This window comes from Gymnoscopelus braueri (genome assembly GCF_963280865.1).
Source record: "Gymnoscopelus braueri genome assembly, chromosome: 10".
Lineage (NCBI taxonomy): Eukaryota > Metazoa > Chordata > Actinopteri > Myctophiformes > Myctophidae > Gymnoscopelus > Gymnoscopelus braueri.
The window spans coordinates 38528757-38541228 of NC_137611.1; the positions used below are offsets into that span (position 1 = coordinate 38528757).

Below are 12472 nucleotides of genomic sequence, written 5' to 3' on the forward strand. Positions count from 1 at the left end.
TGCTGTTTAGAGTTGTGTGGTTTGAGGGGAAACTATTTATTTTAAATAGTAACGTAATATATACGTATAAATATATTTCTAGACGTTCAAATTGTACCCTTGTATGTAATTGCAATAGAAGTTTAGCTTTGATTGTGGAGGATCTTGCTAGGACCTTAAGGATTCAGGGAGATGTGATTTCAGAATTGTTAATGTAGCATGTAGCTACATGTGATCTTGAGAAACCACAGTATATATAAAAAGACTTGTGATTTGAGTGATCAACAGCATAATGTCTTTTAATTAATAACCACCATATATATCCCAATACCAGAGGTTTGGCAATTCCCTTGATATTGGCCGTCACTGTAATCCAGCCCACTTGCATGGATTCCCACATTCAGAGCTGCTAATTATGCCTCGTATTTAAGTTATGAGGAAATCCTAAATCAATGTGATTAACTATGCTTGTATTATAACCTCAGAAACGAGGCATGTGTATCGTTCAGTGGGCAAGTACTTTGCCATAGGCCTAACACAAATCGGTACATAAGTCAAGTCTTTATTGAATTATGTCAGTTTGACTGGTTGCAAGGATCCCCTATCTAAACTGGTTCATCTGTATTCTTGATGACCATTGCCAAACACATGAGCAATAAATGGTGTCTAAACTCACTTGTTTCCCCTAATGTATTTTAACGACTCTTCCCACAAATGCTTGATTCTGAAAAACTGAAAATAAGCAACGCTATATATTAATATTGATTACTCTCAGCTAGAAAAACATTGAAGACCCCAGCTCTAGGCTATTCTCCTGCCACTTTAAGGAGCAGTGTCAGGTACTTTGTAGGTGGTGTATATTAGTGAAATGAAAGAGTTAACAAGTATAAGTTATTTGTTACAATTTTATTAATGGACATGGCAACAATGGAAAAACCGGTCAAAACAGATAAAAAATAAAACAAATACATTCTTTATTATACACAGCACATGAAACCTTTGTTTACCTCTAAGGCATGCTCCTTATCTGTCTCACTTCTGTTTTGTCTTCTACACCTCTCAATGCGGTCTTTGTCGAAACACTTAGTTCAGAGGGAAAGAACATCTCACACGCAGAGATAATCGCCAGCTTCAAAACAGTATATGTGACCTTTCAAAGTAAAATTTGGATTCAAATAAAACAGTTTCCATTTACTGACAAAGGAACTAGGAGTTCTCACATTTAAACCCACAAAGCCCAACAGTACCTGGTCCTCATCCAACTCTCTAAAGCATTGGTTCTATGCAAAAGTCCTAATGACAGTGAGTGGTGAAGGCATTCAAGAGATTCATGAAAAATGAAAAGACAGTCCATCAGACAACTATCAACACTATGGCATGGTTAAGAAACAGTCAATCCAAGCTGAAAAACACCCATCTGACCAACACTTTGCGATCATCACAAAATTTGTCATTTGATTGCATTGCTTGGTTTTACCTTAATCACTGGAGCGCTCGAATGGTCTACGTTCACAGCGGAGGGACAGACTCAAAGGATTCCTCCTTTTGGGGACAAACTACCACAGGGCCTGATTTCTATGACCTAAGCTTGCAGCATCCTCCAACACTGTGTGAGAAGTGAAGGCAGCAGTGTTTGAGTAGTAGATTTGCACTGCACTTTAGGGTATATTCACAGGTCTTCACACCATCACAGAAAAGAGCATGTATTTCAATGCTGGGACTTGAATAATTGAGCACATTGCTAACCTATGGCAAAAAAGGCTTGCATTGCATGCAGTTTGTTTTACCAAAGTCAAAACAGGAGATCGGTAGAGTACTCTAAAGCATCATTGATATAAACCGACTGTAAAACTTACCATATAAAATACGACTTATATTGAAAACACTAAGCACATACTAGTGACTAAAATGAGCTTAATTAACCAAGGCAACAAAGTAACAGGTTAACTTATGCAGGTGACGTTCTGAAAACATTGCAATACCTAGTCGAGCGTGGTGTAAAGACAAGTCATAACTCATGTCATACCATGCAATAAATTCATGATCAGAGCACATTGTCAGGGGTTCTGTTTAAATCCTGAACATCGCCGACAACTCTAAGCACAGATGCAGCATTGAACTTACAAAGAAAACTAAGCATCTTTTTGTGTATGGATATTTGTCATGTCACAGGTCAAACACTTTTGTTTCCTTAGGTTTTGCTTACCTGTGTTACTGCAGCAGAACCTAAGGTGCAAGATCTGGGATGACACTGCAAAGATCAGATATTTCACTGTTTGCCATGAGTTAACAATGCAGCCAGATAATTGACTTCAACTTTGAACAGTGCTCATTCAAATGGCATGTCAGGTAAAAGTTAGTTCTCCCATCACTGAGCTAAATCAGAATCACGTCCAACTAACATTCCACATGCTCATAAGACATCTGAGAACAGGAGAAATCTATACATGCTACAATGGTGCTTGAGATATTAATGCAGTACGGCTTTTTCTCTGAGCAACTTCAGTTATTCTGGGGATTAAACAACATTCTGAAAACATGGTCATCACATCTTAACTGAATGGCACATGGCAAGTCATATGTTCAAACGCGGGGGAAAACATGTACAGACACCTTAGATGGGGTCTACCAAGTGTTAAGAGTATTCTTACACATCAGGGGCCCTTAGTTCAGAGTTCACAGAAGAACAATCAAACTGGCACCGAATTCCTACCTACAACAAGCTACAAATGAAAACTCTAAATTCTATACGAGTCGAATACTGAGCCAGAATGCACAATAATTCAGTCAAATGAATGGGGAGGGGGTGATTGCAACAATCTCAGAAACACATCAAAGCACTTTGCCTCTCCTTTCAAAATGTTATACTTACCCAAAACATAAGGGGGGAAATTGCAATACCGTTTTTGGCAAGAAATTCTACATTTTGTATATGCAAGTTCTCAAACATGAAAAAAATTCTCTCAAAGTCACAGTATTGTACTTACAGTATAGGAGGGCTCAACGGGATGGAAGGACTTGCTTAGCCACCCCCGAACCCTACAAACTTTAACTTCTTACGTTGCATAAACACTAACAGAATGGGCAATAAGAGCAAAAATATTGATTTTTGTAATTGTTTTTTATAGTATCAAAAATGTTTAAAAAGTCCAGCAAATTTATACAATTGGGTTCACTTTCAGACACTTGGACATGGGGGAAGAGAACAGTACTTTTCAATGCAATGAATATTTCTGTACAGTGGTGTCTTTACATTACTGTCCTGAAAAAGAACAGCACAAAAAAAGCTAGAAGTATGCATCATTTCTTGCAGCCAGGAGGAACAAGTAATGGAAAAAATATATACTTTGCTTACCGCTTTTCTAAACTTTCCTGTGAAGGAGGCAGTATCTATCAAGGCAAATACACAGTGCATACTACCTCAAAGACAGCAAACCAGGCGAGATTAAAAAGAACGCCACATCTCCGCAGTTAATGCGCGCGCTTCACACATAAGACCACCTCTAAGCTTTCTTACAACACCACATCTGCCTGTTGCTACAGTCAAAGAGCAATGATCAATAAACAGCACATTGATAAATAGGTATCAGGGAATCCATTGGTCTGAACCACTCAGAATCATTGCACGCATATAACGCATGTATCTAACACATAACCAGGAGCTGTATAGACAGTTGGAGAGAGAGACAGGACAGCGCAACTTTGAGTCAGTAAATTTTCACGTAACTAAAACAATGAGAGAGGCCTGCATTTGAAACTTTCAAAACATCCCATGGTAAAAAACAAAAAAACGAAACAAAAAACATGTCATTTCAACCCCTTTTCTACCACCCCAACTTACCAACACAGGAGGTTTCATTTTGTTTTATTGCAAAAACACAACAGGCAATATTCATTTTAAAAACTGAGATGATTTACATGATAATGACTACAGTTAATAAACATGAGTACTAACCACAGTGCATGTAGATACAGGGCTGGAATGACCATATGTATAATTACCTCACTAAAAACAAAGCATTTTGTACAAGGAAAAAAAAAAGAAAAAAAGAGGACGTGTTCGCTGGGTAATTCGCCATCTATGTGAAACACTTTCAAACCAAGGAAATTAAGATCTTCATCAAGGCGTCTGCATCCATACATTAAACAAAGGATTTTGTTTCGACAATGTAGCATTTACTTTATGTCCACTTCACATTACTGGCCCTGTGCAGAAGAAATACATAGAAGATACATTGCATGTTAACAGCGGAAACAGTGGACGCAGCTTCCCAAATTTTTAAATAAAAGCCTGCGTGAAAAAGGGGAGGAAACAATGTTATTAAATTTGCTTTGCTGCTGTTGCTTTGCCTCTGCCGCCCTGCAAAACCTGAGGACAGAAGGGTTAAGGCAATGACAAGACGACGTACAGCACGTTTCATTTAAAAAAAAACAACACCGGGAGTTTGAAGCGGGGTGGGGGGGTGGGGGGTTAGAAGGGAGAACATCAACAAAAAAAAAACGTACAGAAGAGGAGACAGAAAGATGGATGCAGGGAGGACAGGTTCTTAGCAGGGGTGTACCTGGGGTGCTTGCGGTTGGCCGCCCATGGCTTGAGGGCTGCCTGTGCCGTAGTAAGCAGCCTGCTGGCGGTAGTACTCTGCCCAGGCAGCGCTGTAGTCTGGCTGGGCTCCAGGCTGGGTGGCAGTCGCTGCTGCTGCTGCTGCAGTGGCCTGAGGGGCAGCTTGTCCTGAAAACACCAAATGTATTGTTTATTTATTGTTCCCTAGGCATATGCCTCGCTTTATGCTGGCTAGTGGGTTAATATATTCATTAACAAACTATTTACTTAACATATTATACTGCCCTAAAAAAGTATTTAATTTTGTTATTACAGTCGAGTTGTTAATTGATGCATTTACTTAACATATTATACTGCCCTAAAAAAGTATTTAATTTTGTTATTACAGTCGAGTTGTTAATTGATGTTAGTAGTACAGTTGAGCAACTTAATTACTATTTAGGACAGTTGGAAGAGACTATCAAAACGAATGAACTTCTTGAATGTGAGAGGGTGAACGAACCAGCCACTAATCCTTTAGGTGGCAGGACAGAATCCTTCTGCTTTGCTTTGGGGCAGCTGTGAGTGCAGACTACTCTACGGTAAAAAGAGCTGCAAGGAGAACAGCTGCCCATATAACAGCATTAACCTCAGTTGCTGGCCATAATACCATTAATCTCAGTTGCTGATGCCCATAACGGTTGTTCTCAAGTGGCTTTGCAATGGAGACCTAAATTGCATCGATTGCTTAGCTGGGACCATTCTGTGAAACATTAGTGCCCAAATAAAAATGCTGTCTGATGACACCACTCCAGTCATAGGGAAAATTGGGGAAACAGCAGTAGTTAGTGGCGGTAAACAGAACTGCATCTTGTTTTCCCACATCACTACAGACGGTAAACCTTGTTCTTTTCTTTTAGTGTGGGTATATTACCAACAAAACTGAAGCACATTTCCATTCTGTTATTAATTATTAAGTAGAAGTCAATGTTATTGTTTAAATGATCCTTTCATCCTATTAAAACTATTTCACAACAAAAGCTACTAAGAATGTCCCTAAAGAACTTAAGAAATGTCTACAAGGCAAGTCACTACGTTTTAGGACCCACCTTGTTTCTTATAATACTCCTCCCAGGCTTTAGTGTAGTCCTGGGGCTGCTGGCTCTGTTGACCTAGAAAGATAAGGAGACTTTATTTAACCAACAGACCGCCGATACTCATCATCCTCCTACTCTAATTTTGCATACAAAACACAATTCAACAGACCTTTGCATTTCATATTACTACACCCTTCATTTTTACAAATATAATTAAATTCGAATCATGTACAATAACAGTAGTTAACCCGTGTCCACCTGGAACCTCTTTTAGCTAGCAGTGCTAAAATCATCCATGAGAGAAAAAGGTTGGTTAGGGTTCTTATTGGTAAATAGTTTCTTAAAATAGAGTTACATTCAGAGCCTTATTAGACACTCAATAGCGTGTTCTCATCATACAGAACAAAAATCATTACTAGGCAGCCAAGAGAAGTTCCTGTTGGACATGCAACCTAACACAAATATCACATCATCAAGTGGTGATACTCTGCCATAAGTGAGGACAGAGTCATAAGGTAGTCTATTCGATAAGCTACTCTTTGACTGAAAAAAGGTGATCGTCTTGTTTCTTTATAGCTCTGTGTTGAGTTGAACAGTATAAACAGTATGGGCTGAAATGCCGAACAACGTAACAGGGGAAGTCACTGCATCCAGCTAACGACACCTCCACTTTTCTCCCAGAAAACGTTATGTGGCCCATAGCTGTTTAAACTGCCTATTGGTAATAAGTATAGTACGCTTAAGCTACATAGATATACCCGTTTTCTTGTAATATTCCTCCCAAGCCTTGGTGTAATCTGCCTGTCCACTCTGGCCTGGAGCCTGCGGGTCACCTGTTAAAAATGGTACAGTATGATTGGTATCCATTCTCGTAAAAAAAAAAAAGAAAAAAAAGACCACCTGCCAGGGATAGCTACAGGGGAAAACTGACCACCAAAGAAAATAAAAATATAAAGACACCCCTCTTTCTAAGGAGACGCTAAAAAAGGATGAATCCAATTCACCACAACTTTTCACCTACACTGCTCTATGCTCACTAAAGAGACTTTGTTTCCTCAAGGAAACTAGTAAAGATATGTTGCCTGTTGTGTAAACCGGAGATTTACCTTGGCCGTTAGTCTGCTGCGTTGTGCCAGGGGCTCCAGTGGGCGTCATGGGAGCCTGAGGCTGCCCACCGTACTGAGAATAGTAGGCAGCCCAAGCCGCTGCGTTGGCATCAGCTGCCGCTTTATCTGGAGACAAAATAAAGCTTAATTACAGAGACAAGGGGGAAATGGACATGGTCATATAGCTCTGCCCTGCAGAATATTGACCAAATGTGGTGACCATTTCCTTTTTAGGGTTATGACCAAATTACATAATTTAGCACTATAGCACAGTGCATGAAGCGGTAACTCACTGGGATCTGGCTGGCCTTGCTGCCAGTGTCCAGGGAAGCCATTGCCCCATCCCTGAGGCTGATAGGGTGCAGGTCCCGGACCACTGAAGGACAAGACAGTAGGGTTTATGATTTGAACCAAAAAAATAAACTGCAACATATTTAATTTCAAGGCTTCATATGACAACCTCATAGTTTCAATTATTTAAAATATCAACGCATTAAACTAGAGATAAGGCCTAAATATCAGTATCTTCTGATGGCAAAGTTGTACTTACTGTGGTCCAGGAGGTCCTCCCTGGTTGTATGGACCAGGGTTGTATGGGCCCATGGGGGCCCCAGGTGGTCCAGGACCACCTGGTCCTGGACCACCTGGACCATGGGGTCCTGGACCTCCATGGGGGCCGCCGGGGGGGCCGTGTGGGCCTCCCATTGGAGAGACGGGACCCTAAGAGGAAGAATACCATACATCGTATTACAGAATAAATCTATCTGTAATATTTTCTGCATTGGTTTACTTCATAATTTAGCAAAAGAAGCTGCCAATACATGACTGCTGCGTCATTTAAAAAAAGCATATTGTAGACCAATAGACAGATCTATGGTTTAAACAACCCTCACCCCAATTTTCTCCTCCACCAGTTGCCTGGCATAGTCGATCTGTTGTGGGGAGCCACGCACAGTGAACATCTTGATGTTGGGGTCCGCATTGGGGGGTGGGTTTCTCTGCAGTTCAATCCTGGCCCCAGACTGCTGGCTGATTCCTTTGATTGTCTCACCACCTGGATGGAATTAAAAACGGAACATTAGAAAATGCACACAACACACCTGCCCACCTAATAAAATGGATTATTAACAGAGTCAATGACGACAGTTCTGTGGTCTGGAATTATGAATAATCTTGATGCTGGGCAACTAGTTTTATATTTTTACAAAATGTTCTACGCGTTGGAAAAACATTATCTTCTACACAGACGATAAGGAGAAACAAGGCGTGTGAGATAGCAGCCACATGCCTTTTCCAATGATGAGGCCGGTCTTCATGGTTGGGACGGTGAAGGTGAACTCTTGCAGACCACCAGGAGGCCCCATGTTCCAGTTGCCCTGTCCGCGACCCCTGCCTCTGCCGCCCCCGTGGCCCGGAGGTCCACCTTGTTGGACGCTCCTCAACAGGTCAGTGATGATCTCTGCTGCATGCTGGGCCTGTTCTGGAGGACCCATGATCTGGGCTATCCTCTCTGGTGTGCTGCCATCGTCTGCGTTAAGGGAATAGGAGGATTAATTGTCACCCCTTACCTCTCTGAATGCATTAGAAACATATCAGGGTATCAAGCATTTTAGCTCCAATTATGCAGATGCAGGAAGGCACTTGCAACAGTCAGCATTCAACACTCACCCTGCTTGAACTGGATTCTAACACCTGTATCACTTTGAATTTTCTTGATCATCTCTCCATTCCTGCCGATTACAATTCCCACTGCAAACCTAGGGACAGGAACCTGGAAGGGGGGGGGGTGCAATCAGTCTCTCGCTGGAAATAAATATATCTGCTGATGGAAATGTATTAAGATGAGATAAACCTTTAAATTCAGGTGTCCCTCAGAATAAAAAAAAGATTGTACTTACTTCCACTCTACTTACATCTAAGCCATCTCCTCCTCCTCCTCCACCTCCACCTCCTCCGCCTCCACCTCCTCCGCCTCCACCTCCTCCGCCTCCACCTCCTCCGCCTCCTCCCATCCTGGAGCCGTACTCGCCCCTCTGCTCCCTGAAGCCCTGGTCTCTGATCAACTCCATCACCATGTCTTTGGCTTGCTGGATGGACAAGGGCCAAAACGGGTTAATGACACTAGGGCTAATTATAGCGAGTAATCACAGCAGTGTTTCAGGTTTAGTCCAAGGGTATGGTAAACACAAGAAAACTATGTCTACTAATATAAAAACACATGGAAACATAAGACCAGAGGACAACACTCTACAGAAATGTATTATCAGGGTGAAGACCCCTACCTGAACTTTAAAGGGTTCGCCTGAAATCCGGAGAGGTTTGTCTGCGCCTGTGTTCTGCGGCCCTTCTTGGATCATGACCATCTTCACTCCAGCTCGTTCCTGGTGGTTCAAGTTAGTGAAAAATCATCAATACAACGAACGTCCACTGACAAGTGGACCAGAGAGACTGCATGCAAGTGAAAAACAGAATTAACATTTTCAAGACCCCTCAAACACAACCAGATATGATCTGTGAGATTTGGTGAAACGCTGGAACACTCTAAAGGATTAAGTAATAGTGTACGGTAATTGTGAATTTCCGTTGTCCCGGCTCATTCACATAGTTCACAATATTGCAAGAGTGTCTCTGCAACAAAAATAATGCCTGGTCTCTACTCTCTAAGGCAGACGGTGTGCTCACCTGAAGGCTTTTAATGGTCTCCCCTCCCTTGCCAATGACCAGACCCGCTTTGGACGCAGGGACCATGACCTCCTGGACAGACATGCCTGGGCCATCATTGTGGTGGAACGCTGGTGACGGCCGTCCCTTCTCAACAATCTCTGAAAGCAGCCTCTTTGCGGCCCTATTTAGGATTTAAAGCAAAATAAAAGCTCAGCAAACCCAATTGCAGCTTGTCAATCTGTAACTTTGATGCTAAATCTGCATCATTTATAGAGAGAGAGAAATGAAAAATATAAGTGGCTTATAACTTACAGGATGGCGTCTTGATTTCCTGTTAACGTAACCGACCGGTCTGGCATGCCTCCGCTATCTAAATAACAAAAACAGAATAGTTGATATACATGCCTTGTTGTATAGATTTCCAAAGTTATAATGGTGTCCAACAGTTAAAACTTCAACACTTACCTGGGGCAATCTGTATTTTGCATCCAGACTCCTGCTGCATGCGGGATATCTGCTCACCCCCTCTTCCAATAACTGAAGCAAAAACACAGGTCCATTGTATACACAATAAAATAAAATAACCACTTGGTCCATATGCGTTTAAAGAACAGGAGAGTCAACTCACTAAATCCAACCATTCCGTCGGGGACCTTGAACTCCTCCGATATTGACCTAAAAAAACAAGTAATGATTTATTAATGATTTGATATTAGATTTTTCTAGCCGTATGTTGTCTCACAACAATGCCATCTCATGACATGGGAATTAGAACACCTACCTTGGCGCACCACCCATTCCTCCTCCTCCCATGGCAGCTGAAAAAGCTGAAAATAAAGAAAATCCACATGAATAAAGCAATAGTCCCAGGAATTCAAAGCAATGGTTCACTACTACACTTACAATCTTACCATAGTAAAAATGTGGCTATTTGTTTCATAAGAGGGTGGATAAGTCGTGCATAGGTCTACGGTAATACTAAGGGGGAAATGGGCATCGTTTTCTGATGAACACCATTTCTTCTCTAAATTATGCTGCAGTTTTTGCTATTTCTCATGCATTTGTTTACTTGCACCAAGAAGGTTAATCAAGGTGAGTTATGGCTATGCAAATGTCAGGGCCATCAACATTCAACGCAACTTGGCCTAGATTTAAACAATACTAATTAATAATAACTCGTTTTTAATACTCACGGTCACTAGGAGCTACTTTCTTAGTCTCTGGTTGGTCTGAAAAGATGAGAAATAGACTTCATAAACACCAGTTCTAATAGTACCCATTACATTACTGACCTGCCACAGCGGTCTCATACCAGGGGTCCCAATCTAAAACATGCTATTTTCATCGACTACAATGGTTAAGGCAAAGCAACACGGTTGTTTGCAATGTGATCGCAGCACAGAATGGCATTTTTAAACACCATTGTATCACAAACACTTGAATCCAGTCAGACACAGCACCACACTGTACATAACACAAGCACTATTTGTGTACAAAAATAAACATTTCTACACAGTAAAATCCCCAGTGGTTTATCCGCTTGCAAACCTGATTATGGACCCTTAAGGATCCATTTGGTTCCTAGTAAAGTTAACATTAATGACTTTACTGTAAGAAGTGCAGACATAGCAAATTAAATAATCCATAATATGCATTCGTTTTAAAACGTTGTAAAGAGATACATACTCGTAGTCAAATACACTACCTCGGATGTTAACATATATAGTTAGGTATAATGGATGGGGGCTTTGCAATGGATGGATTTCGGGCCACTGACCTATATTGTGGTTAGGCATGGGAAAATACCCACCAGCATCTTCCAGAGGCCTCTTCTGGCCTCCAAATCCAAACTCGTTCTGGTTCGGTGCTGGCGCGCCATCGCCTCCAATCTTGGCTGCGATCTAGAAAACAAAAATAATATAAGATGATCCATGTGAAAAATAAAAAGAAGAAGATCTAAAAAATATATATATTTATATAAAAATGATCCTTGTGGGGAATAAAGAATCTAGAAAATACCCAATGACACTTAAAAAAACCCGTGCCTGATTGTTTTAATATATAGTATAATAATCCATCACACGACGCATAGCTGTGGCCTAAACGCCTAGGCCCGGAAGTGTGACTGTGAGCCAACAAAGGAACCTCAAGATTAGCCACCAGGCTAGCTCACATACGTTCGTAGATGTGCATTTAACTCGCACAAAAAGCCCAATTAAGGCTCGTACCTTCGTTCTAACTTGTTAACCAATAACCTCGCGTGCATTTTCAAACAAAAGCGCCCAAGAATAAACGTGCGTTTCCCCGCATAAACCGTGTCAGAGCGGTTATTATAGCATTGTCACTGTGTGGCGTAGAGTCGCTGGTTAAGATGGAGCAGGCTCGGTTATTTAAGGACATTTAGCAAAAGCAAAAAAAAAACATGAACAAAACGCACCCTTGATTTCATTCCGTTCCCATATTAATACCGCCAGTGAAAGCAAGTTATAAAACGCGTTTTTACCTGTCGTGCCCGTTGCAAAGCGTCTTTAAAAGCGTCGTTCATTCCACCGGCTGAGTTCGACGGGGGAGCCACGTTCGAGTAGTCGGCCATATCTGTGCTCTGCCTCTGTGCGGTGGATCAGCTCGTGTCCGGAGGAACAAGATGGCTGATTTCATTCATGTGGGAATCTCGCGCGCGCACACAGACATACACAGCCAGCGTTGCCAGGTTTTGCGAGAGAAACAAGCAACCAGGTCTATGAAAACAAGCTAAAAAGGTGCGAGCCCTTCTACATCGGCGTTGTGAGCTTGTAGATTCAGCTATTTTTGATGGGGGATTGTAAAACTGCCATTTCCCCAAAAAATCTTGAAGAAATTTGTAAAAATGTGCAATATCTTTTAAACATTTTAACAACACACATCTTGTATGGCATTTCAGATGGGGGTTCGGTTCGCAGACAAATACATATTAATTTGGGGGTCATTGACTTGTAAAATGTTTGAGAAACACTGCTTTAAACAACATTAGGAAGAAAAACCAAATAATCAACTACACTTTAGAAGCAACCCCAAAAAAACACAACCCGCAACTGCCAATATTTAAG

The 12472-nt window shown here is 41.4% G+C and overlaps 1 protein-coding gene across 5 annotated transcripts; it reads right to left on the reverse strand.

The window, feature by feature from the left end:
• Positions 1–3081: 3081 nt before the first annotated feature.
• On the reverse strand, positions 3082–12031 carry fubp1 (far upstream element (FUSE) binding protein 1). Of its 5 annotated transcripts, XM_080440930.1 has the most exons (20): positions 11890–12031; positions 11164–11287; positions 10580–10615; positions 10168–10213; positions 10015–10061; positions 9852–9923; positions 9699–9756; positions 9405–9567; positions 9005–9103; positions 8621–8809; positions 8391–8493; positions 8011–8250; positions 7616–7776; positions 7273–7442; positions 7016–7098; positions 6723–6848; positions 6375–6449; positions 5629–5691; positions 4542–4708; positions 3082–4185 (listed from the first exon to the last, which is right to left on the reverse strand). In XM_080440930.1, the coding sequence occupies exons 1-20, from the start codon at positions 11977–11979 to the stop codon at positions 4177–4179; spliced, it is 2121 nt and encodes a 706-aa protein (XP_080297056.1). In that variant the 5' UTR covers positions 11980–12031; the 3' UTR covers positions 3082–4176. The 5 variants fall into 5 exon arrangements, with proteins under 5 accessions (XP_080297056.1, XP_080297059.1, XP_080297057.1 ...); XM_080440933.1 differs by lacking the exon at positions 6375–6449 and having other exon boundaries at positions 11197–11287; XM_080440931.1 differs by having other exon boundaries at positions 3082–4708; positions 11197–11287.
• Positions 12032–12472: the final 441 nt, after the last annotated feature.